Source organism: Prionailurus bengalensis, chromosome A2 (assembly GCF_016509475.1).
Source record: "Prionailurus bengalensis isolate Pbe53 chromosome A2, Fcat_Pben_1.1_paternal_pri, whole genome shotgun sequence".
Classification (NCBI taxonomy): domain Eukaryota; kingdom Metazoa; phylum Chordata; class Mammalia; order Carnivora; family Felidae; genus Prionailurus; species Prionailurus bengalensis.
Window position 1 is genome coordinate 8,405,611 of NC_057348.1, and position 27,406 is coordinate 8,433,016.

The window sequence follows — 27,406 nt, forward strand, 5'->3', positions numbered from 1 at the left end:
ACCTTGCAACTCCCCCATTCGATTTCATTGGATACGGAGTCTAATTCTCCTCCCCTGGAATTTGGCTTGGGACTGCTGGTCACCCGCAGAGTGCAACGCAAGTGACACAGGGCACCACAGCTCCGCCCTGTTTGCTGGAAGGCTCCCTCCAAGGTGCCAGCTGCCTGGAGGCTGAGGAAGCCAAAACAAGCTGATGCCGAGAGACCCCCTAAGATCTGCACAATGAGGGGCGCCTGGGTGGCTCAGTCGGTTGAGCATCCGACTTCGGCTCAGGTCGGGATCTCGCAGTTCGTGTGAGTTCAGATTCTGTGTCTTCCTCTCTCTGCCCCCTCCCCGCTCATGCTCTGTCTCTCAAAAAGGAATCGACGTTAAAAAATTTTTTTGTTTTAAATAAAAGATCTGCACAACGAGAAGGAAGAGGTGCCTGGCCAACCCCCGAGTTCTCAGGCTCCAGCCCCGAGCTCTGTACGCCTGCCCAGCTGAGCCCTTCCCCCATTCCTGGCACATGGAAACCGTGAGAGACAATAAAAAGGATTGGTTTTTTTTTAGGCACTGAGCTGTGGGGTGATTTCTTAGGCAGCAGCAATAACTGGAACATCCTAAAACAAGTTTTCAGAGGACACGGGTCTAATTAACCCGGACAGATCTTTAGAGCATTCCTCTGAACCGAGTCACTGCCACGTGAATGTTTAGAGAAAGTTCTCTCAGGATGCACCCCAAGCACATGATGTCCGGAACAGCTGTTAACTCCCAGGACCGGGGACAAGAGAATGGAGTTGGAAGCTTCTCCAAGCTGGTGAGGTTCTGGACACCTGTCCATTATAAGAACCATTTCTTTCTTTTCTTTTTATAATGTTTATTTTTGAGAGAGAGAGAGAGACAGAGCGCACGCAGGGGAGAGGCGGGGTGGGGGGGTGGGACACAGAATCCGAAGCAGGCCCCAGGCTCTGAGCTGTCAGCCCCGAGCCCGACCCGGGGTTCCAACCCACGGGTCAAGATCATGACCTGAGCCGAAGTCGGATGCTTAACCGACCGAGCCACCCCGGCGCCCCAAGAACCATGTCTTAATTCCTCACCAATGTTTAACTCAACAGAATATTTCTAAGTTATGTCATGGTCTCGAAGATTTCTACTACAACCAGGCCATTCATTTTTGGGGGGAACGTTAATATTTATGAAGTGGCCAAGGCCCACATGATCATGTTCCTCCCACACCTGACTGCCCCCCTTCTCAAGTGGCCCCAGTGGCCCCCATCAGACCATCTCAGCTGTCATCCCTTTCCCTGAGGCTCCACCATCCGGTCAGTGTCCCAGCTCGGGCCATTCTCCTAAGTAACTTCAATCTACTCACCTTGCCCTTTGTCCACCCCTGGCCCCCACCTTGAGCTGCAGCCACCATCACGGGTGTGATCAGCTCCTCCCTGATTCCCTGGCTTCCACTCTCTCCCTGCCAGGCTGTCCTTCCCACATGGCCAGAGGCGTCTAAACTCTCAACTCCTAGGTGCATGTGAGCCCCAGATCCTCTGAGCTGGCAACTCTCCAGCCATAAGCACTTTAAACCTCAGCCACCCTGAAATTTTACACCACACGCTCACTGGTGTTTGCCCAAGCGCCTTCTTCTTCCCATAATGGCTCACCTGGCAAATCTCCTTCCTCTGAGCCTCATCTCAAATGTTGCTTTCCTGCCCCTTCTTGCCTTCCTTGATATCCTGGGAGAGGAAGCAAATAGGCCCTCCTTAAGAGAATCCTAAAAATCGTTTCTTTCCCAGAGGGCCCGGGTAGCTCAGTCAGTTAAGCATGACCCTTGGTTTCAGCTCAGGTCATGATCTCACGGTTCGTGGGTTTGACTGTTTGTGGGTTCGAGCCCCATGTCTGGCTCTGCACTGGCAGTGCAGCCTCTGTACTTGAGATTCTCTCTCTCTCCCCCTCGCTGTCTCTGCCCCTTCCCGGCTTATGCGCATGCACTCTCCCTCTCTCTCTCAGAATAAATTTGAAAAAGATTGGTAAAAAATAAAGATAAAAAACAGTGATGAAATACTTTATTTATTTTTATTATTTGGCCTAGCAAATTGGCAATGATTTGTTAAATGCTAACACACAGCGTTGGCAAGGCGGTGGGCAGGCAGGCTGACATCAGTGCGGCGATAACCTGGATATGGCTTTCCAAAAAGCAAGTAGACGAGATGACTCAAAATATTTATACTCCGTTCTCAGGAATTTCCCTTAAGGAAATCATTAGGGATACAGTCCGTAGAGAACAGGTATCCTTTCCATGGGTTTGGTGGGAATAAAAGTGCTCAACAAGGCAACATCAACACCCATTAGGGTTTATCCAGAAGATACTGAATAGCCATTAAACATATTATGGGCATGAGAAAGGGCTTATATATGATACAAGGAGGGGGAAATGGGCTATAAACGGTATTGTCCAATAAAATTTGAGTTAGGGGCACCCGGGTGGCTCGGTCAGTTAAGCGTCCGACCCTTGATTTCAGCTCAGGTCACGATCTCCGGGTCCATGAGATCGAGCCCTGCATCGGGCTCTGTGCTGACAGTGCAGAGCCTGCTTGGAATTCTGTCTCTCCCTCTTTTTCTGCCCCTCCCTCACTCTGTCTCTCAAAATAAATGAATTTGAGAGATAGAGACAGAGTGTGAGTGGGGGAGGGACAGAGAGAGGGGGGGACACAGAATCCGAAGCAGGCTCCAGGCTCTGAGCTGTCAGCACAGAGCCCGATGTGGGGTTTGAACTCACTGACTGTGAGATCAGGACCTGAGCTGAAGTCAGATGCTTAATCGACTAAGCCACCCAGGTGCCCCTAAGCATTTTTTTTTTTAAATAATTTGAGTTAAGTCTATTGTCTTATTAATTGTATTGTACTAATGTTAATGTCCATAGTCAATAAAGTACTATGGTTATGTAAGAATATGTAAGATTACCTACCATTGGGAAAGGCTGGGGGAAAGGTCCATGGGACGTCTCTGTACTGTTTTGCAACTTCTGTGAATCTATCATTACTAGAGAATAAGGGTTTTAAAAATTGTCTCGTGATGAAACCTGGTTATATGTTGCTGTAACAAACATTCTCACCATCTAATTGGGATCTATCAACAAAGGGTGACTTCTTTTCTTTACATACTACAAGGTCGTATAATGGTAGTTACCCAGGGACCCAGAAACCTGGAGGCTCTGACTTGACAGGTGCCTCCATAGTCACCAAGGCAGGAAAATGAAACTTAGAGCATCTCCCTGAAGGTGACACTTCTGCCTAATGTCTTTGGCTGAATCAAGTCATATGGCCACCTATAGCTTCACTCAGGGACAAAAGGAGCAATCGTTTTGGGGCCTAGAAGAACAAGTTTAGTGAGTACCACAATGTACATAGGAAACCATCTCGGGGCGCCTGGGTGGCTCAGTTGTTTAAGCGTCCGACTTCAGCTCAGGCCATGATTTCACAGTCCCTGAGGTCGAGCCCCACGTTGGGCTCTGTGCTGACAGCTTGGCCCCTGGAGCCTGTTTCAGATTCTGTGTCTCCCTCTCTTTCTGCTCCTTCCCCATTCCTGCTATATATCTGTCTCTCAAAAATAAATAAACGTTAAAAAATTTTTTTGAGAAAAACAAAAGAATCTCGAGTGCCTGGGTGGCTCATTTGGTTGAGTGTCCAACTCTTGGTTTTGGCTCAAGTCATAATCTCACAGTTCTGAGTTCGAGTCCTGCATCGGCCTCTACTCTGATAGGACAGAGCCTGCTTGGGATTCTCTCTCCCTCTTTCTCTCTGCCCCTCCCCCACTTGTGCTATCTCTCTCAGGATAAACTTTACAAAAATAAGTAAATACAAAATAGAAAATAATCCCATTTCATAAAGATATACATTACACATATATAAAATAGATTCCAGGAATAAATAAGACACACAGGGATGATCCTGAGTTGTTTGAGGACGTCTCCTCTTGGTAATTTCTATGTTTTTCTATGTTTTCTACTTTCTAAAGTTTTTACATTTAAGCATGTGCTGTAATCCAAGATCATAATGGAAATAAATAAAATTTAGATCAACCTCAGAGAAGTGGTCTAAGTAGGAGACAATGAGGATGAGAATTTGAGGAAGTAACTCGGGGGTGGTTTTTCTAGCCCCAGGCATTTGTTATTCAGTCTGAGTCTCACTGACATTTTATCCAGTGGGATTCTTGTTTACAAATGACATAAACCTGCCTGGGTGGTTTCTGAATCAAACGGACCATGGGGGCTGGATTCCCAGCCTGGCTCTGGAGTCAAAGTCTTGGGTGTGAGAATAGGATTGGCCGATTCCAGGTCACATGCTCATGTTCCTGTGCAAGCGATGCTGGGAAAGCTCATAGCTATCCTTTAGAATTTCTTTTTTTTTTTTCTAATTAATTTATTTTTTTTAATGTTTATTTTTGAGACAGAGAGAGACAGAACATGAACGGGGGAGGGTCAGAGAGAGGGGGAGACACAGAATCTGAAGCAGGCTCCAGGCTCCGAGCTGTCAGCACAGAACCGGACGCGGGGCTCGAACTCACCAACCACGAGATCACGACCTGAGCCAAAGTCAGAGGCTTAACCGACTGAGCCACCCAGGTGCCCCAGAGCATGCGACTCTTGATCTCAGGGTCGTGAGGTTGAGCCCCACATTGGGTGTAAATAAACTTTAAAAAGAAAAAGAAAAAGGTGATCCTGGAGCTGACCTCCGTTTCTTCTCAACCGTTCTCAGTATGTGGCTTTCACCTTCATGCAGGTGAGACAGCGGCTAACACCTCCAGGCACCGCCGTAACATCCAGACAGGAGGAGAAGAAGGTGGAACAGTCAACAGCCAAAGAGAGCATTTCTCCTTTCAAGGATTGTGTTTTTACAGGAGCAGGTATTTCCACCTGCTTCACTGATTACAACTGGGGCTCAGGGCGACCAGCAACAGCAAGGGAGTCTGGATCAGTATAGCCTGGGTACATTACAGCCTGAAATGGGATCGGGATTTTATAGAAATAAACAAAGGAAAGGGATGTAAAATGGCGCAGCTGCTGCAGAAACCATATGGAGGTTCTTCAAACAATTAAAAATAGAATAACCGGGTGCCTGGCTGGCTCTTGATCTTGGGGTTGTGAGTTCGAGCCCCGCGTTGGATGTAGAAATTACTTAAATAAATAGAAGTTTAAACAAAATGAGGGGCGCCTGGCTGGCTCAGTCGGTTAAGCCTCCGCCTTCGGCTCCGGTCATGATCTCACCATTTGTGGGTTCGAGCCCCGCAACGGGCTCTCTGCTGTCAGGGCCTGCTTGGAGTCCTCTGTCTCCCGCTCTCTCTGCCCCTCCCCCCTCTCAAAAATAAACATTAACAAAAAAGAAGAAGGGAAAGAAAAGGCACTGTAGTTGCAGGCAGCTAGAAGTATCCATTGTCCCTGCAAACAGGTGTGATGTACCCCCCTCACCTCTCCCCCACCTCTGTGACGCAAGACCATGAGTTGCAGTCAGTTCAGCCAAGGAGCACAGAGCTCAGATTCCAGGCCATCAGGCCCCTGACTGTTGTAACATGCAGAATGGGAAGGGCAGGCACAGGTCTGCGGGGCCCCTGGAGGGCTTCTCCCAGGGGCTTTTAGTCCCTGGATTCCCATGGGTTCCTGGCAGCCAGGGTAGAGGCGGCCTGAAAGACAGGGCTGGGAGGCCGAGTTGCCCTTGACTTAGACCCCGAGGCCAAAGCTCACCCTGGCTGACGCAAGAAGCTGTAGGAGCCAAGGTCTCATCCGTGGCTTAGAGGAGATTTTCATAATGTGGGGTGTTTTTTTTTTCTCTCATTTATTTTCCTCCCTCCTTTCCTTTCCTCTTTCCTTTCTATTTTTATTTAATTTTTCGTCTCCTTTCTTTCTAATTTTTCATCACGGCAAAATACACATAACATAAAATTCCCCACCTGAACCATTTTTTTAAAGGTTATTTATTTATTTTGAGAGAGAGAGAGAGAGAGAGAGAGAGAGACCGTGAGCAGGGGAGAGGCAGAGAAAGAGGGAGAATCTGAAGCAGGCTCTGTGATGCCAGCGCAGAGCCTACGCGGGGCTCGAACTCACGAAACCGTGCCATCATGATCTGAAATCAAGAGTCGCACGCTGACTGAGCCACCCAGCGCCCTCCCCCCACCCCCATCTTAACCATCTTAAGTGCACGGTTTGGTGGCCGGTGTTATACAACCATCACCATATCCACCTTCAAAACATTCCCAAACTGAAATGCTGTCCTCATTAAACACTGCCTCCTGGTAACCACCATTTTCTTTCTATCTCTATAAATCTGGCTCCTCCAGGGACCTCCTCTAGATGGAACTGTACAGTATTTGTCTTTCCGTGACTGCTCTGTTTCACCTTTTCCTGAATCGCCTAAGTGGTGCTACATCGATATGACACATCCTGGTAAGATGTCGAGCATCACAGGACACGGCGAAAGACACTTTCCCACCTGCCTCCTCAGATCGGAACCTAGGGGTATGTGCCTCCCAAGGACGTTGGGACCCCGGTGGCGTCTCAGACTAAATGTAAACAGAATCTGACGGTCATCCCCTCCGTGGCCGGACCGTGGTCCAGCCTGATCATTGCTCATCGCTGCGCTGGAGTCTCCCAGTTCCCGCTCTGTCCCCCCCACAGCAGCCAACAGGTGCCCGGGAGCACCCAAGTCCTGCCCCTCCTCTGCTCAGAACCCTCCGTGGCTCCGACTTTTGGGGTAAATGCCAGCGTCCTCCCCACTGCCCACAAGGCCTTGCACAACCTGTCCCCATCACCTCTTCTCACTCAAACCCAGCCACACTGGCCTCCCTTCTGGAATGTTCTAACCTCAGTCCTACCTCAAGTACCTTCTACCTGCTAATCCCTCTGACCACATTGCCCTTCCTTTAGCCAGGTCCTTTTTGTTATCCAGGCCTTCGCTTAAAATCCCCCATCCTCAGAGAAGCCTCTTTCCTTTTCCCATCTAGGCTCACCCCATTGGTCCGAGGGACACTGCTAACATTATCTATCTTGCTCTAGGTGGTGGTTACCCAGATGAGTACATATGAAATAAATCTCTGAAGGGGTGGGGGGATGCACCTGGGTGACTCAGTCAGTTGAGGGCTCGACTCCCGGTTCGGCTCAGGCCATGATCTCACGGTTTGTGAGTTCGAGTCCCGAATCAGGCTCCGCTCCAACAGCAAGGATTCTCTCTCTCTACCCCTCTCTCTCTCTCTCAAAAATAAATAAATAAATAAATAAATAAATAAATGTTCTCTCTCAAAAATAAATAAAATGAGGGGCGCCTGGGTGACTCAGTCGGTCGAGCGTCCGACCTCGGCTCAGGTCATGATCGCACGGTTTGTGGGTTCAAGCCCCGCATTGGGCTCTGTGCCGACAGTTCAGAGCCTGGAGCCTGCTTCGGATTCTGTGTCTCCCCCTCTCTCTGCCCCTCCCCTGCTCATACTCTGCCTCTCTCTGTCTCTCAAAAATAAATAAATGTTAAAAAAAATTTTTTTTAATAAATGAACTTAAAATAACTAAAGCCATGTACAACTCTAAAAAAAAAAATCTGTGGAGCTGTACACATAAGGTTTGTGGACCACATTGCATGTATATTTTATCTCCATCCAAAAAAGTCATAGGGGCGCCTGGGTGGCTCAGTTGGTTAGGCAGCTGACTTCAGCTCAGGTCATGATCTCGCGGTCTGTGGGTTCGAGCCCCGCACCGGGCTCTGCACTGGCAGCTCAGAGCCTGGAGCCTGCTTCGGATTCTGTGTCTCCCTCTCTCTCTGCCCCTCCCCTGCTTGCTCTCTCTCTCTTTCTCAAATTAAAAAAAAATAATAATAATAATTAAAAAAAAAAGAGTCATAAAAATAGACACCTCCCACACTAGCCACTCTTGTTTCATATTATCCTCTCGTGTTTTGAATCTGGTTATCCCAAACCATCTCACTGATTTGTTTCATGCTATCTCCTGCCCTGGAACTTCAGCTCCAGGAGGGGGGGGATCTTTGTCTTGTCTCCCTGGTGTCCTCGGCACCCTAGAACGTTCCTGGGACACAGCAGACACTCAGGAAATTTTTGTTGAATGAGGAATAAAGACAAAGAAACAGAGACCCAGAAAGTGATTTGTCCAAGGTCCTAGAATTTGGCCCGGCCAGATTTCCCATACCTCTGAAGCTTTTCCAGCGTCCTCCAGATATTTCAAAATTCAGAAAACTCCCCATGTGCGGGCAGGCTGTAAGCAATGCATTTCACATGGCTGTATTTCATGAAACGTGACAAGGTGCGGACTGTGAATGACCGAACCTTGCATTTCAGGATTCGTGTGGATGACGAACTGGTGTGAGTTAAATATAAAATATAACCTAAGAGGCATAATCCCCGCTCATTCCCGCTCTCCCTGCCCCCACCTCACCTCTTGCCCAGGCTTCTCTCCCACCCTGTCCCATGGCCTAATTAATGAATCATCTGCCCAAATTACCACGTTAAGCATGCATCTCTCAAGCTCCGTGGCCTCAAATGCTTCTCACTGCCCTGGAAATAGTTTCCCTCATTTGAAGGGCATGCCGAGGCCTCTTGGGTGTCCATCCTGATCTTCTTTCAGCCTTCCAGGGTTCCACACGTGTGCCCCGCCCTTCAGCCCACCTCTCCCTGTCCCCACCTCAGTGCCTCTCCTGCCATGCACAGTTGGGCAGTTTGAGGTTCAAAGAAAAATCGAGCGGAACGTACAGAGATTTCCCACATACCTCTGTCCCCCTACAGTCACGGCCTCCCCACCATCAACACCCCCACCAGAGGGGTGCATTCGTTACAACGGAGGAACCTGCGCTGACACGTCATCATCACCCAGCGTCCATAGTTGACAGTACAGTTCACTTTCCGTGTTGTACGATCTCTGAATCTGGACAAAGGTATGACACGTAGCCACCATTACGGTAGAACATGGAATCGTTCCACGGCCCTAAAAAAACCTCTGGCCTCCGCCCATTCACCTTGCACCCCCCAACCCCCGCCACTCCCAAATCCCTGACAACCACTCATCGCTTTATCATGCCCATAGATCTGCCCCTTCCAGAACGTGACACACACAGTTGGAAGTGTGGAATAGCTTGTTAATACGCATTTATGGTTCCTGCAGGTCTTTTCATGGCTTGAAAGCTCATTTCTTCTTAGTACGGATATTCCATTGGCTGGATGTGTCAAGGTTTATTTATTCATTTACCTGCTGAAGGACATCTTGGTTGCTCCCAGGTTTGGGCTGTTATGAATAAAGCTGCTATAAACATCCGCCTGCAGGGGTTTTAAAAAAATATTTTTAACGTTTATTTATTTTTGAGACAGAGAGAGAGCTTGAGCGGGGAAGGGCAGAGAGAGAGACCGACAGAATCCAAAGCAGGCCCCGGGCTCCGAGCTGTCAGCACAGAGCCCGACGCGGGGCTCGAACTCACGAACCGTGACATCATGACCGGAGCCGAAGTTGGATGCCTAACCGACCGAGCCACCCAGGTGCTCCCTTTTGTTCGTTTGTTAATCGGGTCGTTTTGTTGTTGAGTTGTAGGGGGTCTTTACGTATTTTGGATGCTAAACCCTTGTCAGATGCAGGATGTGCAAAATATTTGCTCCCATTCCTTAGGTTGTCTTTTCATTCTCTTGAGCGACACGTGTCCTCCGATGCGCGGTAGTTTTTGATTTTTCTGAGATCTTTTCTAAAGATTTTTCTTTTACTGCCTGCGCTTTTGGTGTCGCGTGCAAGAGATCAGTGCCAAGTCTACTGGCATGAAAGTTTACTTCTATTTTTTCTTCTAATAGTTTTATGGCTTTAGCTCTTCCTTTTGCACCTTTGCTCCAGTTTGAGTTCATTGTTGTACGTGGTGAAAGTAAGAAGTGTCCAACTTTATCACTGTGCACATGGCTATCCAGTTTTCCCAACACCATTCGTTCAAAACACTGCCCTTACCTTATTGAATGGTCTTGGCACCCTTACGAAAAATCATTTGACCGGACCTGCGTGGTTTATTTTGGGCTCTGTATCCTAGTCCGTTGGTCTATGTCCGTCTTTATGCCAACACCACACTGGTTTTGCTGTTGTTGTCGTTTTTTGTCTTAAGTTTCTTTCTTTATTTTGAGATAGCACGGGCAGGGGAGGGGCAAAGAGAAAGGGAGAGAGAATCCCAAACAGGCTCCGCGCTGTCAGCTCGGAGCCTGATGCGGGGCTCAAACTCATGAACCGTGAGATCGTGACCTGAGCCGGGATCAGGAGTCAGACTTTTAACCAGCTTGAGCCACCCAGGCACCCCAATACCACACTATTTTGATTACCGTGGCCTGAAGGGAAAGGAAGGGAACGAGAAAGAAAAGTGATGTTGTTGTAACATAGAAAAAAACCCAAATCCGTATATGGTGCTTATTTTCTGCCAAGCGTGGTTCTAATCAATCGCTTTATACATCTATGTATTATTAATTTACTTAATTGTCAAAACAACCCTATGAGCTAGTCCTGAATGGAGGCTCCTGTACGTGGAAGCAGAGAAATTAAACAGCATGACTCCATTCTTAAGGCAATATATGACCATGGCCATGTGTGTGGCAGGGACAGAGTGGCCTTGCGATTTCCACGGGGAAGGTCAAAGACCTTGTCCAGGCCTAGGCACCCCCGAAATGTTCTTTACAGAGTTTTTATGGCCCTTTTCCAGGCCTGCCCTTACATCTATGTAGAATTAGCTTTGAAGACATTAAGCCAAGTCCCTTCCCAGAAGAGAGCTCCTTCCTGGTAAATTTTTTCAGCCCTGATGGGGAGAAAAGGCCTCCAACCACCAGATGAATAAGAGAAAGCTGGGCTCAAAACCAGAAACTGGGCTTGTTAGGTGTTGTAACTGTTTTGAAGGGAAAGAAAACTTAGTTTTATTTATTTGACCAAAAAAAAGTAGCATGTGGTCTTAGGAACGGAATTTGATGAGGACATTCATAAATGTGGCAAAAACTCCCAGAACCTGCCCATCCTTACAAATTTTCCCAGGTGATTGCTAATTATCTCAATTGACACTCCCTCCCCCCACGCCCCCCATGGAACCTGCCATGTAAGGGAAGCAAGTATGATTTCCTCTCCTTTCCTCGTTGGAAAAGCTAATTTATTCACCCAGGGTCTGATTCCCAAGCTGGAGCTCCAAACTGCTCTTTCTTACTCTGGATTAATCGCGCGTTTCCTTCTGAGGTTTCAATCGTCCCCTTTCTGCCTCCTCTCATGGGTTTCCCCATAAGCCTGCTGAGAGGTTAGTTCACCCTCCCAGGATCAATGTGTAAAACCCCAGAGAATTCTGCTCATTCCTGGAGGACCCTTCCAAGACTGCCAGACCCTTAATGGGGTTCAGGCAAGATTCTCACATGTGCCTTTTTGGCAAGGGGCTGCTGGCATCTCACCCAAAAGAGACTCGATTCTTAAAAGCAGCTCTCCATCAGCCCTCTGTGATTAAGGCAATCAGGTTCAACCCTGCAAGCTGTTTTGTTTTGATTTTGCTTCGGGGAGAGGAAGCAGCCTGGTTGTTCGAGTCCTTCTCCCAAAAGAATAAGTCAATATTTATGTCCAGACCCCGACTGGATCAATGACTTTAGAGATGTTTTTGCTCATATTGATCCAAACGCTGGATTCACTGGATCAGTTGGGGGCTGTACCTTTGTGAAGATTTTATTTAAATTCCTCACTGATGAGTATTTTGAAGAAAACTCAGTTAACATCTCTATACGATTCCTAGAAAGGCAAAGGCAAGTAGGGAAAGGCGACGGTAGTTTCCGATACGTCCCGTTTTCCCTTTGGAGGCACAGGGGGCGATGGTCATCAGCCTATTAGATGATTCGGGAGCGAGGTTTGGAAAAGACTGGAATCCGACTCAGGGTTTCACGGGTTAACAGCCCTTGTAACATCGGCCGTTCGAAACTCCTCCTCTCGAAACTCCTCCTCCCGCAGTGAGGTGAAGATATTCGAAAATCACCCCACTGCAAACTCCTCCCCCTGCGAGGAAACTCACATTGAAATGCTGCAAATGACTGGGGCCCCGCAGGCAGTCGCCGCCGGGCCGCGCCAAACCCGGGTTTCCTGCGCGGACTTTGCGGACTCAGACTCGGGCCGGTGTTTTACGGGAGGAGGCTGGGAGCATGAGGGCCGCGGGCTGGGGGCTGAACTGGGCCGCCGCCCTGTTCCTCGCAGCGGTGGGGACGGCAGGTAAGGCTGGCTCCAGGCGCCCGCGTGCGGTGAGAGGACCCCCAGAACTTGGGGAACCCCTTGGTAATTTGCGGGAAGGATGCGAAAAATGCCCCCATCCTTTACGACTTGTGGGAAAATGGCACGAAGTCCTTCCCAAACGGCTGGAGGGAGCGCTGAGGGTTGCGAGGGTTTGGGGATGTGGGGGAGTCAGGAGAAGCGGGGTGAGGTTTTCCCCACAAGTCTCTGCCAGAAGGGGGGACCCCCTTATCTTCCCTCAGACCGGGACACGGGGCTCTCCAGCCCTAGGGAGGCAGGGACACCCCCCCCCCCCGAGCTGCTCTAGGGAGAGGACTAGCAGAAGCCCGAGGTCCCTGCGGGCGCTCCTTCGCGCCCGCCCGCGGACAAGTACCCACGCGCCCCAGGCAGCTTCGTATTGCGCTAGGGAGGCTCCGGACCGCGGAGCCGGACGCTGCGATTCCTCGCGGGCGCTACACGCGCGCTTCTGCCGGTGGCCACCGCCTCCAGCCCCGCCTCCGGCTTCGAGGGCCAGTCCCCAAGCTCCCATTGGGCGCGATTGGAACAGGCGAGCCTCGAGCCACTCCCCTCGGCCAATGGGAGTCGGCGGATGCGGAGGGGCGCGCGGGCCGGGGCGGGGCTGGGACGAGGGCTGGGCGGGGCTCGAGGTGCGGCTTGGGACGCGCGAAGCACCTGGTTCCGTGAGGCGGCCGAAGGAGTTCTCTCGCGTCCGTCCAGCGCTCCTGTCACAAAGGCGACGCGTCCCGGGCCCCCGGAGTCGCCTCCGTGAGCATGGGCAAGGTGCCTACCGCGCTCCTGGGCCGCCTTCGCGCAGCCCAAGGTTTCCTTCGAGATCTGGCCCGAGCCCATTTCGTCCCCGCGGCCGCCGTCGCTGCCCCGGGTCGAGTTGACATCCGTGTCCCCAGGCCACCCTTCAGGGCCTACCTCCTTCCCTGGTGGAACCGTTGCCTCAGAAATGCCCGCCCCTCTTCGGTCGGAAGCGGAGACCTTCCACCCGGGCGGGGATCGGTAGGCGCCGACCTCGGACGGATCCCTCAGGGTGGCCCTGTTTGTTTCGAAGTTCTGAAGGGGGGTTCGACGGCTTTTTTCCTCTTCGGGGGTTTCAGGGGGGGTTGAGATTTAGTGAAGAGACTAGTTGGTGCCTGCTCCTGAGTTACCCGGTGGCTTTAAATGAACTGCCGGAGGCATCTGACCTCGCCCTGGATATTAGATAAATGATCTTTTTCCTACTGAGAACCGGCGCAGCCCATAAAAGAATCGGGGCTGCCTAGTAACGGGATTGCCGGAAACTTTTCCACGGATGGGGCGGTGGCTTTGCGTGGGGCGCTTTGAACTCTTGGAATTCCTGCCCGTGACGCATCAGTTTTGGCTGAGAGGCGAGGAAGGGAGTTGATGCCATACAGCTGAGGATTATTGAGATAACTCTGCCACCCAGTTGTGTGAAGAGGAGGGAGCGTGGCTTGTCAAGAGGCACTTGGTTTGACCTGTGTTTCAAACGCTGATGGGCTTCATCCCGAGGAGGAAATGATGGCAGTGATGTCTTGAGCAAGATGGGTTGCTGACTTTAGTTTTCTCTCTCACCGAGTGGCTGAGGATCTGATGTCATCTGTGTTCGCCAGGAGGCTCTGAGACCTGAGGGGTTCCCCAGACTCCTGGGAGCCAGCAGCTACTCTGCTCTGCTGTTAACCTGATGATGTATATTTGTGGCAGCCCTGTTTTGCGCCAGCTCGTTCCTTAGCGGTCTTTAAAGCATTTTGGGGAGGTGGCAGGGGGTGGAATTTCTTGTCCCGTTTCCTTGGAAATGGAAGTCCTTGGAATCCGAGCTGCATGTGTTCACTTAGCCGGGTCAAAATCCATTATCTGCGGAGTATCAAGTATGCCCAGGGCACACCCCAATTCAGAAAAAATAGAGCATCCTGCGAAGAGTTGTCTCTGCCTTCGCAACATGGCCCCCGGGGGGATTCAGTGGTCATTGCTGGGCATACTTTTCTTCTTGGACAACACTGGCAAAAAGACAGGGAGATTTTTTTTGAGACTGCAAAGCTTCAAGGGGAACTACCTGGCTCACTGTGTCTTTCCAGGATATTTCTGCTCTTATCTGTAGGGTTCCTTCCCCGATAAGATCCAATTCTAGATACCTTTGTTGCTCAGTGCTTTGATGGCCCTCACATCCCGTGTTAAGTACATTAATAGAGTCCACACTTTACCCGGCTGTCAAGCAAGTGACATTTGTTGCTAAGACACTGTGGAACTTACCAGCAATGAGCAACCACAGAAACAGGCTACCCCACCCCGAAGGAGCTGACTGCAAAATCTTCCATCGAGATCACCCCTGAGGAAAATGCCTTGAGATCACCTAGTTTGGAAAAGAGCCCTTGGTAAATTGATTTCTTGTTCATTTTCAGCTGAGTCCGTTAGCTCTGGCCATTTTTTTTTCCACGGAAATGGTTCTGTCTATAATTTTGATGGCCCTCAACAACAGCTATCTTCAGTAGCATGGGAAAGAAAACATCGAAAGCATTTTACCACCTCATTTGTGTGCTGGTGAAAAAGCAGAAATGTGTATTCTCCTTTTCCGTTTCGATAACCTTGTTCCTGGCTTGTCACTCGTGACAGGAGAGATTTAAAGGCTATTTAGAGATTTGAGCGCGGGGGCCCGGGGGCCGGCAGGGGTACGGGTGGGTGTGGTTCTTGTGCAACCGTAGCAGAGAGGAGTTCAGGGGTGGGGTGCTCCAGGTTGCTTTTACTGAAATTAGATGAAACTGACCAGGAAAACCAAGCCTTGATTGGGCAACAGGCAGGAAGCAAGAAAACCCTGTGGTTTCTTTGGGTGATGGTGCTTTAAATTGGACTGGTTCTGGAGCGCCTGTGTGGCTCAGTCGGTTAAGCGGCTGACTTCGGCTCGGGTCAAGAGCTCGAGGTCCATGGGTTTGAGCCCCGTGTCGGGACCTGGAGCCTGCTTTGGATTCTGGGTCTCCCTGTCTCTCTGCCCCTCCTCCCTTGCTCTCTCTTGCTCTCTCTCTCTCTCAAAAAAAAAAAAAAAAAAAAAAAAAATCAACATTTAAATTGGACTGGTTCTGACCCTTTGCCAGGATGGTGTTTTCTGCTGTGGGGACACCCATCTGATGGGGTGTCCCTCGGTGCTCACTGTTCCTGATCCCTGTCCCCACCAGCAATGCTATTACTACTATTTCCAGTCTTTCCTGTAGCACGTTCTGTTGGTAAAATAGAGCTTTGTGCAAAGGTTGGCAGGCCAGAGCAGTGGATTAGTGGTAATGGAAGTTGTGAGCCCCTAGGGGAGGAGGGGATGACAGAAGCTTCTCCTCCCACCATCCTTACTGTGAGTGCCCCTGGCCTGAACTTCCTTTTTAATTTTTTCTGAGTCCTGGAATTCCAATTACTCTCTTACCCACCCTGTGTGCCAGCAGCGAGAAGTGAGTCATATCCCGTTGTGGGTACAATTACGATTCGGCTATGAGTCAGTGCAGTGTGGGGCGTACTGTAGAGGCAGGTCTGAGAGACTCCTCCTGTTCAGGTCACTCTTTGGACTTCTAAGAGCTTCTTCTATTTCTCTATTGGTATCCCCTCTATTCTCCTTTCAACCCCCCCTCAATTTTCTCCTAGTATCATCTGACTGGTTTCCTAACCTCTGGCAGAAGCACTGGACTTGAACTTTGAAGACCCAGAGTTTGTTGGCTTTTTACTTATTTTTTTATTATTAAAAAAAATTTTTTTTTTTTTTAAATTTTTGAGAGAGAGCGGGAACAGGGAAGGGGCAGAGAGAGAGGGAGACACAGAATACAAAGCAGGCTCCAGGCTCTGAGCTGTCAGCACAGAACCTGACGTGGGGCTCGAACCCATGAACCGTGAGATCATATTCTGAGCCGAAGTCAGACACTTAACTGACTGAGCCTCCCAGGTGCCCCCCAAATTTTATTTATTTATTTATTTGTTTTTAAGTTTATTTATTTTGAGGGGGCAGGGAGAGAAAGGGAGAGTGAGTATGAGTGGGGGAGAGGGAGAGAAAGAATCCCAAGCAGGCTCCACACTGTCAGCACGGAGCCTGACGCAGGGCTCGAACCCACGAGCCGTGAGATCATGACCTGAGCCAAAATCAAGAGTTGGATGCTTAACTGACTGAGCCAGCCAGGTGCCCCGGAAGGTGGTTTTTTAAAACTGGGTCCCAAAGTCCTTAGCTCCCCGAGCCCTCAGGCCAGGTTCAAGATTGGGTTCAAACCTAGCTGAAATATTCGAGGGGGCCTGGAGGTCTCTGGGCTTATCTACTCCCATTGGAATGACCAAAGACAACAAAAGGCACTTGGGAAGGTTAGAGAATTAGAGTAACTAGCACTAAAGTCAGGCGTATGCAGCGACTGGCATTGCAATTATTTCACTTAATTATTTCTTCTTACCTCTTAAAAAAATCTCAAAAATAAAGCATTCCTTGAAGAAAAATGACCCTGAAGTGAATTGGCCACTATTCCCTATGCAGAAGCACAGATAAGATTCTGTTTCTCAAAAAAAAAGGACCATACTGAACTATTACAAACTATTCTGAACCTTGTTTCCCCCCCCCCCCCCCAGTTAACAAAAAACGGGCACCTGGTGGCTCAGTATGTTAAGTGTCCAACTTCAGCTCAGTTCATGATATCGCAGTTTATGAGATCGATCCCTTCGTCAGACTGTCTGCTGTCAGCATACAGCCTGCTTCAGATCCTCTGTTTCCCTCTCTCTCTCTGTCCCTCCCCCACTTGCACATGTTCTCTCTCTTTTTTTCTCTTCTAGGGGCACCTGGCTGGTTTAGTCGATGGAGCCTGTGCGGTTTTGGGATTGTGGGTTCCAGCCCCACCATGTTGGATGTAGAAAGGTGTAGAAATGGCTTAAAAATGAATCTTACAGGGGTACCTGGGTCGTTCAGTCAGTTGAGTGTCTGACTCTTCATCTCAGCTCAGGTCTTGATCTCAGGGTTATGAGTTCAAGCCCCACATTGAGCTCTGTGCTGACAGCTCAGAGCCTGGATCCTGCCTTGGATTCTGTGTCTCCCTCTTTCTCTGCACCCTCCCCCCCTTACACTCTCTCCCTCTCTCTCTCTCTCTCTCTCTCAAAAGTAAATAAGCACTAAAAAAAAAAAAAAAAGATAAAACAGATGTTCCAATCAGATATGATGGTAAGTCAGGCAAAATAAATACAAATAAGTTATCAAGAACACTATTTGAATTGTGGTTTCATGTGCCCAACTGTTAATGATTAACCCAGCCTTGGGGTGCCTGGCTGGCTCAGTCCGTGGAGCACGTAACTCTTGATCTCAGGGTTGTGGGTTCAAGCCCCATGTTGGGTGTAGAGATTAGTTGAAAATCTTTAAACAACCAAAAAACTGTACAATATGACTTGAGATTTTATTTTATTATTTTTTTAACGTTTATTTATTTTTGAGACAGAGAGAGACAGAGCATGAACGGGGGAGGGTCAGAGAGAGGGAGACACAGAATCCAAAACAGGCTCCAGGCTCCGAGCTGTCAGCACAGAGCCTGATGCGGGGCTCGAACTCACAGACTGTGAGATCGTGACCTGAGCCGAAGTCGGCCGCTCAACCAACTGAGCCACCCAGGCACCCCTGACTTGAGATTTTAAATCTAAGTAGGATACCATCATGAATAAGATTTATTTATTTAAAAAAATTTTTAATGTTTATTTAAAGAGACAGAGTGTGAGTTGGGGAGGGGCAGAAAGAGAGGGAAGCACAGAATCCAGAGCAGGCTCCAGGCTCTGAGCTGTCAGTAGGGGCTCAAAGCTATAAACCGCGAGATCATGACCTGAGCCGAAGTTGGACGCTTGACTGACTGAGCCTCCCAGGTGCCCCTATTTATGTATGTATGTATGTATGTATGTATGTAGCTAAATAGCTAACTAGCTAGCTAGCTAGCTTGAGAGGGGGATTGAGGGGCAATGGGAGAGAGAAAAAAAAATCCCAAGCAGGCTCCACACTCCCTGTGTAGCCCTGTCCCACAAACCTGGGATCATAACCCGAGCCGAAATCAGGAGTCAGATGCTCAGCCGACTAAGCCACCCAGGCACCCCAATTATTATTATTATTTTTTAAGTAGGCTTCACCCCTAGCATGGGAGCCTGACTCAGGGCTTCAAACTCACAACACTGAGAGCAAGACCTGAGCTGAGGGGCGCGTGGGTGGCTCCATTGGTTAAGCATCTGACTCTTGGTTTTGGCCCAAGTCATGATCTCACAGTTTGTGTTTGAGTCCCACTGTGGGCTCTGAGCTAACAGCTCGGAACCTGCTTGAGATTCTTTGTCTCTCTCCCTCTCTCTCTCTCTCTCTCTCTCTGTCCGTCCCCCGCTTGTGTGTGAGCACACAACTGCTCTCGCTCTCTCTCAAAATAGAGACAGAGAAAGAGAAAGAAAAGAAAAAAGACAAAGACCTGAGCTGAGATTAAGAGTCTTGATAGTTTGAAAACCTCTTAGTGACATAAATTTGGATCCTTACTCTCAAAGGAATGTGAAGATTTAAAGTTACAAGTAGACCAAAGAAACTGGTAGTTATCCCACCTCTATGTATATTGAAGTAGATTAAAAGACATTCTAGGGGCACCTGGGTGGCTCAGTTGGTCGGCTCAGGTCATGATCTCCTGGTTCATGAATCAAGCCTGGCATCGGGCTCTGTGCTGACAGTGCGGAGCCTGCTTGGGATTCTCTGTCTGCTCCCCCCACCCAAAAAAATAAATAAACTAATGATTTCTCAGAATTTTATCTCTTTTTATTTCCTCCCTACCTACTAGAGAAGGCCCCTCATTTTTCCTTCAGCTTGATGATTTAATAGTGTCAATTTTCTTCATTACTGTTTCCAGCACAGGTTTGTAATATGCTTTATTCATGTGCAGGGAAGAACTTTTTCCCCTACCTTAATGGACCCATACCATCATGTCAAGTTTTGCACATTGTTGGCAGGCTGCTCTTCTAGATCTATTCTTTGCCTCCTCCACTATACTTTTGGTTTATGAAATTTGTTGTGTGTGTTCTGTTTCCTGGGAAGGATCGGATTCATTCTTCAGCTGGCAGGAAATAGACACACACAGGTGACGTCGTCAGTTTCTGGTTCTGGCACTGAATGGTCCTTTCTCTTCCCTTCTGTCTCAGTGGCGGACAAATGTGGGAGAAACGAGTTCCAGTGCCAAGATGGAAAGTGCATCTCCTACAAGTGGGTTTGTGACGGGAGCACCGAGTGCCTGGATGCCTCAGATGAGTCCCAGGAGACCTGCAGTGAGTCCCCTTTGCGAGTAACACGCTTCCTGCCCTTTTTGATGACAGTGGGTGACAGATGAGGTGGAAATCAGTCCGCAGATTGATGTGTTCGACCATGAATTGGGACTTGGGAGAAGAGTTATTTCTGGAACTTAACTTTAACAACTAAAAAAAAAAAAAAAAAAAAAAAAGTGAAATTTACATGAGATAAAATTAACCATTTTAAAGTGACTAGTTCAGTAGTATTGATACAGTCACAATGCTATACAACCACCACCTCTGTCTCCTTCCAAACCTTTCCATCACTTCACGTCTGATTTTTTTAACAAGCTCTGTGAGATACCCTTCATTTTGACCCAGAAAGGTGGGCGTGGCACCCTCCTTTTGAAAACTGTTTTTCCTCTGCCAAGCGGGGGCTGGTGAGGCAGACCGGGCTTCCCTTAGAGTGAAGGCTCGATCCCGTTTCTCCCACAGTGTCTGTCACCTGCAAGCCGGGGGACTTCAGCTGTGGGGGCCGTGTCAACCGCTGCATCCCTGAGTTCTGGAGATGTGACGGCCAGGTGGACTGCGAGAATGGCTCAGACGAGCAAGGCTGTCGTAAGTGTGCTCCCTCCCCTGACCTAACCGGAGCTGCGGATAGGCTGCTCTTCACCTGGCTCTGTCTCTTGGGGTCTCATGCCAACCCCCCCTCACACTGTACGAACCCCACCTTGCCCAAGGGGCATTGCAGCGGATAGCGATGGCATCACGTCTACGGTCATCCGCACACACAGCGAGGCTGTCTTGCCCGGTGTCTCCCCCAACCACACGGCACACGCTCTGGTGAGTCGCCGTGACCACCACCAGCCACGCTGGGAGGCTGAGTGCACAGTAGGTCCCGCCTGGCCGAGACCTGATCACCCAGCTAACCACTGACGAGAAGAAAAAAAGCTTCACCAAGTTGAGGGTTCTGCCAAGAAACAAGGGGGGAGCGCACTTTGGAGAGCTGGGTGCCTGTCCTGACTCTTTCATGTTAGTTGGTTAGCTTTTAAACTATCATTTTGGGGCGCCTGGGGGGCTCAGTCGGTCAAGTGTCCGACTTCAGCTCAGGTCATGATCTCACAGTCCGTGAGTTCGAGTCCCGAGTCAAGCTCTGCACTGACAGCTCAGAACCTGGAGCCTGCTTCACATTCTGTGTCTCCCTCTCTCTCTGCCCTTCCTGTTTGCCCTCTGTCTCTCTCTCAAAAGTAAAAGCATTAAAAAAATTTTAAAAAAAACTGTATTGTTTCTTGTTTTAGATATATTTATTTTGAGAGAGAGAGAGAGAGCAAGCAGGGGTGGAGCAGAGAGAGAGGAAGAGAGACAGAATCCCAAGCAGGCTCCACACTATTAAGCATGGAACCGGATGTGGGGCTCATAGTCTTGATCCCCTGAGATCATGACCTGAGCCGAAATCAAGAGTCAGATGCCTAACTGACTGAGCCACCCAGGCACCCCTTTGTTTTTATTTTTTTAATGGAGCAGGGTTCCATTAAATAACAAAGATAACGTCAGATCTTCAAGTTCAGAAAATGTAAAAATCCAGGATATTAAAAAAAAAAAAAAAAAGCACATGAGTGTTCACATACATTTACTTTTTTTAAAAGATTTTATTTTTAGGGTGCCTGGATGGCTCAGTAGGTCAAGTGTCCGACTTGGACTCAGGTCATGATCTCACCGTTGGGTTCCTGAGTTTCAGCCCCCCTCCCCCCCGGCCTGGGGCTCTGCTGACAGCTCAGAGCCTGGAGCCTGCTCTGTGTCTCCCAGTCTCTCTGCCCCTTCCCCACTCGTGCTCTGTCTCTCTCAAACATTAAAAAAAAATTTTTTTTTGTTTAATAATCTCTACACCTAGGGTGGGGCTCGAACTTACAGCCCTGAGATCCAGAGTCACAGGCTCCACCTACTGAGCCAGCCAAGCGTCCCCACATACATTTACTTTAGAAATGCATGTCTAACCCTAGTCAGTGGCCACCTTGATGGGACTGGGGTTTGGTGTCCTCATCTGTGGAATGGGCTGCTACTGAGGAGGAGAGGCTCTCTGGTGACCCCGTTGTCTTTTCCCATCCCCCTCCTTCCCCTGCAGTGCCCAAGACGTGTGCCCAGGATGAGTTCCGCTGCCAGGACGGGAAGTGCATCTCCCTGGAGTTCGTCTGTGATTCGGACCGCGACTGCTTAGACGGGTCCGATGAGGCGTCCTGCCCCATGCCCACCTGCAGCCCCGCCCACTTCCAGTGCAACAACTCCGCCTGCATCCCCGAGCTGTGGGCGTGCGACGGCGACCCGGACTGCAAGGATGGCTCCGATGAGTGGCCGCAGCGCTGCGGGGGCCACAACATGTCGGCCCCACAAGGGGACGACAACCCCTGCTCAGCGCTGGAGTTTCACTGCCACAGTGGCGAGTGCATCCACTCGAGCTGGCGCTGTGACGGCGGCCCTGACTGCAAGGACAAGTCTGACGAGGAGAACTGCGGTAGGGGCGCCATCGGGGGTGGGTCCTCTGACCTGTCCCTGTGCCCCCCCTGGTGTGGGACGGGTGGGCCTTTCGGTAGTTAAACAGTTTTAGATCACACAGCAAGAAAGTCCATCTCGTTTCGTGTTTCTTCCAGTGTTACTGATCACCTGGAGGAGAGAGCATCCCTAAAAGGAGGCTTTTTTTTTTTTAATTTTTTAAGTTTATTTATTCATTTTGCAAGGGGTGGGGGAGGGGCAGAGAGAAAGCAGGTGAGAGAGAATCCCGAGCAGGCAACACATGGCTTGAACTCACAAACCACGAGGTTGTGACCTAAGCAGAGATCAAGGGTCAGACGCTTAACCAACTGAGTGAGCCCCCCAGGACCCCCAGGAGACTCTGTCTTTAACACTTACACAATAAGCTCTTTTTCCTACAAGGGAGCAAGCTGCATGTTGCAGTATTATTGTGGTCCAGAAAGGATTCTGGGCTCCCGGCCTGGCTGGTGACCCCCAAGCTTTGGGACCCTTGGCTAGGGACCCAACCTCACTGCATTGTGTTCTCCTCCCCAGTAGAATGGGGCAAAGGCCTTGGACTTTGCAGGTTTCGGTTGGAGTCCAGTGTGTCCCAATAGAACTTTCTGTGGTGGTGGAGATGTCCCACGTCTGTGCTGACCAGAGCAGTCCTTGCCTCCCAGTGGAGCTTGTGTGACCAGAGAGTGGAGTTTTTTGTTTTATTTCACTTTAATGAATTGAAAGTTAAGTTGCCACACGTGGTGAGCGGCTCCCATGTTGGAGACCGTGCAGATGAAAGGTGTGTGGCCCAGGCCCTGTGTCCGTGCTTCCTTGTCGTAAAACTAGCGATGTAGAGCTCCTGTGAATCTAGACCAGGGTTTCATGTTCCTATTTCTTTGGTATCTTTGCCCAGGTGCGTGCTCCCTAGTGGTAATCTCTGGGGAGCTGTAATTAGACTTTTAAAAAGTTGCTTGAAAAAAATCTTAAATTATTTTAAAGTTTATTGATTTATTTTGAGAGAGAGAGTGGGAGGGGGGGGCAGAATGAGAGGGAAAGAGAGAATCCCAAGCAGGTTCCTCACTGTCAGCACAGAGTTCGACACAGGGCTCGATCTCATGACCCGTGAAATCATGACCTGAGCAGAAACCAAGGGTAGGATGCTTAACCGAATGAGCCACCCAGGTGCCCGTATTTATTTATTTATTAATTTGTTTACTTAATTATTTTTTTAATTTACATCCAAGTTAGTTAGCATATAGTGCAATAATGATTTCAGGAGTAGATTCTAGTGATTGATCCCCTAAGTATAGCACCCAGTGCTCATCCCAACAAGTGTCCTCCTTAATGCCCCTTACCCATTTAGCCCATCCCCCCACGCAAACCCCTCCAGCATCCCTCAGTTTGTTCTCTGTATTTAAGAGTCTCCTATTTATTTTTTTAAAGTAACCTCTGCACCCAACGTAGAGCCCAAATTCATGACCCCAAGATCAAGAGTCACATGCTGGTCTGACTGAGCCCTCCAGGCACCGCTAAATGGCACGTTCTTATTTATTTTTTATTTACTTATTTTTTGAATGTTTATTTTTGAGAGAGAGCTGGAGCACGGGTGGGGGAAGGGCAGAGAGAGCGAGCGAGAGAGAGACAGAGAATGAATCCCAAGCAGGCTCCATGCTGACAGCGCAGAGCCCAACACAGGACTTGATCTCATGAACTGTGAAATCATGACCTGAGCTGAATGAAATCAGGAGTTGGACGCTTAACGGACTGAACCACCCAGGCTACCCGAAAAGTCACATTTTAAAATAATGGATGACTTTGTACATGATCTGTACTAAAAATTTTTTTTTTTTTAATGTTTATTTGTGAGAGAGACGGCATGTGAGCAGAGAGGGGGCATGAGATGGAGACAGAGAATCCAAAGCAGGCTCAGTGCTATCGGCACAGAGCCCATTTTAGGCCTCGAACCGTGGACCTTTGAGATCATGACCTGAGCTGAAGTTGGATGGTTAACTGACTGAGCCACCCAGGCGCCCCTGTACTAAAACTTAACACAAACTAACTTAATTCTCATAACTTGTGAGCAGGCTTCCCCACTCTTTACAGATGGGGAAACTGAGGCCCAGAAAGGCTGAGTAACCAGTGCCTTGGTCCCTTGCAGAAACGAAAAATTTGTCTTTTTCCCCACATGTCTTGTAAACTCTGGAGCTGTTTCGCAGTGATGGGCCGTGTTGTACTTGGTGATGCTGACAGCATCGGTCATAATTTGTCCTGCCTCTGTTCCCGATTGGGAACATGCCATTGCTTTTCTGCTGAGAGTGGCCTGTTGGCTCTTCCAGCATTGTATTAAATTACGTGTCCTTGGGGCGCCTGGCTGGCTCAGTTGGTAGAGTGTGGGACTCTTGATCTCGGGTTGTGAGTTCGGGCCCCACGTTGGGTGTAGAGATTACTTAAAAATAAAATTGGAAAAAAAACAGTTATGTGTTCTGAAAAAACGAGTATGTGGAAAGAGTGGAGAGGACTCCCAGAAAACTCACTGGTTGCATTAGGGTGCTCCCCACCCCACTTCCCTATTTTCCAAACGTTGCTCTGTGACTTCGGTAATAATTTTCCGGGGTTCTTCTTCATTGAGGAGAACGGTACTTGCTGCCATGAAAGAAGCTTTAAAACTACGTTGGCAGGGGCACCTGGGGGGTGCTCAGTTGGTTAAGCGTCCAACTCTTGATCTTGGCTCAGGTCATGATCTCACGGGTTTGTGCGTTCAAGCCTTGCATTGGGCTCCATGCTGACGGCATGGAACCTGCTAGGGATTCTCTCTCTTTTCTCTCTCTCTGGCCCTCCCCTGCTTGCTCGTGCTCTCTTTCTCAAAATAAATAAATGAACTTTAAAAAAATCAAATAAACATTTATAAATTTTTTTTTCAACGTTTATTTATTTTTGGGACAGAGAGAGATAGAGCATGAACGGGGGAGGGGCAGAGAGAGAGGGAGACACAGAATCGGAAACAGGCTCCAGGCTCCGAGCCATCAGCCCAGAGCCTGACGCGGGGCTCGAACTCACGGACCGCGAGATCGTGACCTGGCTGAAGTCGGACGCTTAACCGACTGCGCCACCCAGGCGCCCCAGCATTTATAAATAAATAAATCTACATCGCCTAGAATTTTGAATATGAAGACTGGTTGTTCCTGGGGTGAGAAGCAGGTGAAATGACAAGGCGCTGTCTCCTGCTCATGGAGGTCATAGAGTGTGTTTTTTCACCGCTAATGTTTTTCCTGTTACAGGCTGTCTCTGATGCCCAAGGCAGCCAGGAAATTGCTGTTTTAAAGGTGGTAGTTGAGGGGCGCCCGGGGGGGGGGGGGGGGGCTCAGTCAGTTAAGCGACCGACTTCGGCTCAGGTCATGACCTCGCAGTTTGTGAGTTTGAGCCCCGCGTCGGGCTCTGGGCTGACCGCTCCGAGCCCGGAGCCCGCTTCGGATTCTGTGTCTCCCTCTCCCTCTGCCCCTCCCCCGCTCACACTCTGTCTCTGTCTCTGTCTGTCTGTCTCTCGAGAATAAACATTAAAAAAAAAAAATGAAGACAAAACAATAAAGGTGGTAGTTTATTTTGTCTTCGCGGTTCCCTTGAGAAAAACCAACATGTGCCCTGTCTTTCCCAGCTGTCGCCACGTGCCGGCCTGATGAGTTCCAGTGCTCGGATGGGACCTGTATCCATGGCAGCCGGCAGTGCGACCGGGAATATGACTGTAAGGACATGAGCGACGAGCTTGGCTGCATCAATGGTGAGCTCCTGTCGGGTCGGCCCTGCGTGCGCTGTGCGTCCTCGGGCAACTTACTCAACCCCCCTGAGCTTCACTTCCATTTACCTGAAAACATGTATGTTATGAAATCACCTGCTTCAGGACTGTGAGATTCAACGAGGTCAAAGTGTGCAGAGCTCCTGTCTTTGAGCTCAGGGGTAACACGGTACGGTTCGATGTTAAGCACTTTCCTGAGCTTATGGTGGAGGGATTCCCCTCCTGGGAATGACCCCGGAGAAACTCGCACCTGTAATCAGAGATGGGCTCAGGATCACGCAGAGCAGCACTGGCCTAACGGCAAAATGCTAGAAGCAACCCAGGTGTTCATCAGCAGAGTTAATTTAAAAAATTGTTTTAAACTGTGGTGAGACACGTGTAAACACAAGGATACTAGTGGGCTTATTTTATTGTTGTTGTTCTTGTTCTTAATTTTTTTTTAACGTTTATTTATTTATTTTTGAGAGAGAGAGACAGAGCCTGAGCAGAGGAGGAGCAGAGAGAGAGGGAGACACAGAATCCGAAACAGGCTCCAGGCCCCGAGCTGTTAGCACAGAGCCCAACACGGGGCTTGAACTCACAAACCGTGAGATCATGACCTGAGCTGAAGCTGGACGCTCAACCGACTGAGCCACCCAGGCACCTCTTGTTTTTTTTTTTTTTGTTTGTTTTTGTTTTTGTTTTTTTTTTTTTTAAGGGCGTGCACACGCACAAGCAGGGGAGGGGCAGACAGAAGGAGAGACAGAATCCCAAGCAGACTCTGCGCCATCAGTGCAGAGCCTGATGCAGGGCTTGAACTCACGAACCGTGAGGTCATGACCTGAGCCAAAACCAAGAGTCGGATACTTAACCGACTCCGCTACCCAGGCGCCCCAATGAACAATATTTTAAAAACAGTATCCTTGTGGGGCGCCTGGGTGGCGGAGTCAGTTAAGTGTCCAACTCTTGATCTTAAGTCTTGATGGAGAAAAAAATATTTTTAATTATAGTACTTAGAGACTGAAACAAACTTTTTTTTTTAAATGTTTTTTTTTTTAATTTTTATTTTTTTAAACGTTTATTTATTTTTGAGACAGAGAGAGACAGAGCATGAATGGGGGAGGGTCAGAGAGAGAGGGAGACAGAATCTGAAACAGGCTCCAGGCTCTGAGCTGTCAGCACAGAGCCCGACGCGGGGCTCGAACTCACGGACCGCAAGATCATGACCTGAGCCGAAGTCGGACGCTTAACCGACTGAGCCACCCAGGCGCCCCTGAAACAAACTTTTGTGAACAAGAAGTTAAATTCTGATAATGGACTTTTTAAAAATTGTGTTAGGGGTGCTTGGGTGGCTCACGTGGGTGCCTGGGTGGCTCACGTGTACGACTTCAGCTCAGGTCATGAGCTCATGGTTCGTGAGTTCGAGCCCCGCATTGAGTTCCCTGCTGTCAGTGTGGAGTCCGCTTTGGAGTTTTGGATCCTCTGTCACCCTCTCCCTTTGTCCCTCCCCCAATTGCGCGCACACATGTGCGCGCTCTCTCTCTGTCTCTCTCTCTCAAACTAGCTAACTGAATAAAAATTGTAGTCACCTGCGTATAACAAATTTTGCCTTCGTCACCATTTTTAACGGTTTATTTCTGTGACACTGATTACATCATGTTTTATTTATGAATACATTTGCA

At 49.2% G+C, this 27,406-nt stretch overlaps 1 protein-coding gene across 2 annotated transcripts in view; it reads left to right on the top strand.

Annotated features, from left to right (window-relative positions):
* The first annotated feature begins 11,975 nt into the window (after positions 1–11,975).
* The window catches only part of LDLR (low density lipoprotein receptor), a 31,959-nt gene continuing 16,528 nt past the window's right edge, over positions 11,976–27,406 (top strand). The window contains exons 1-5 of one of the 2 annotated variants that reach the window (XM_043586570.1): positions 11,976–12,202; positions 19,370–19,492; positions 19,949–20,071; positions 21,576–21,962; positions 25,608–25,730. In XM_043586570.1, coding sequence (XP_043442505.1) covers positions 12,136–12,202; positions 19,370–19,492; positions 19,949–20,071; positions 21,576–21,962; positions 25,608–25,730 — 823 coding nt within the window. In that variant the 5' untranslated portion in view covers positions 11,976–12,135. Of the gene's footprint in view, positions 12,203–13,249; positions 14,599–19,369; positions 19,493–19,948; positions 20,072–21,575; positions 21,963–25,607; positions 25,731–27,406 lie in introns of those variants that run through there. The other variant, XM_043586571.1, reaches the window with a different exon arrangement.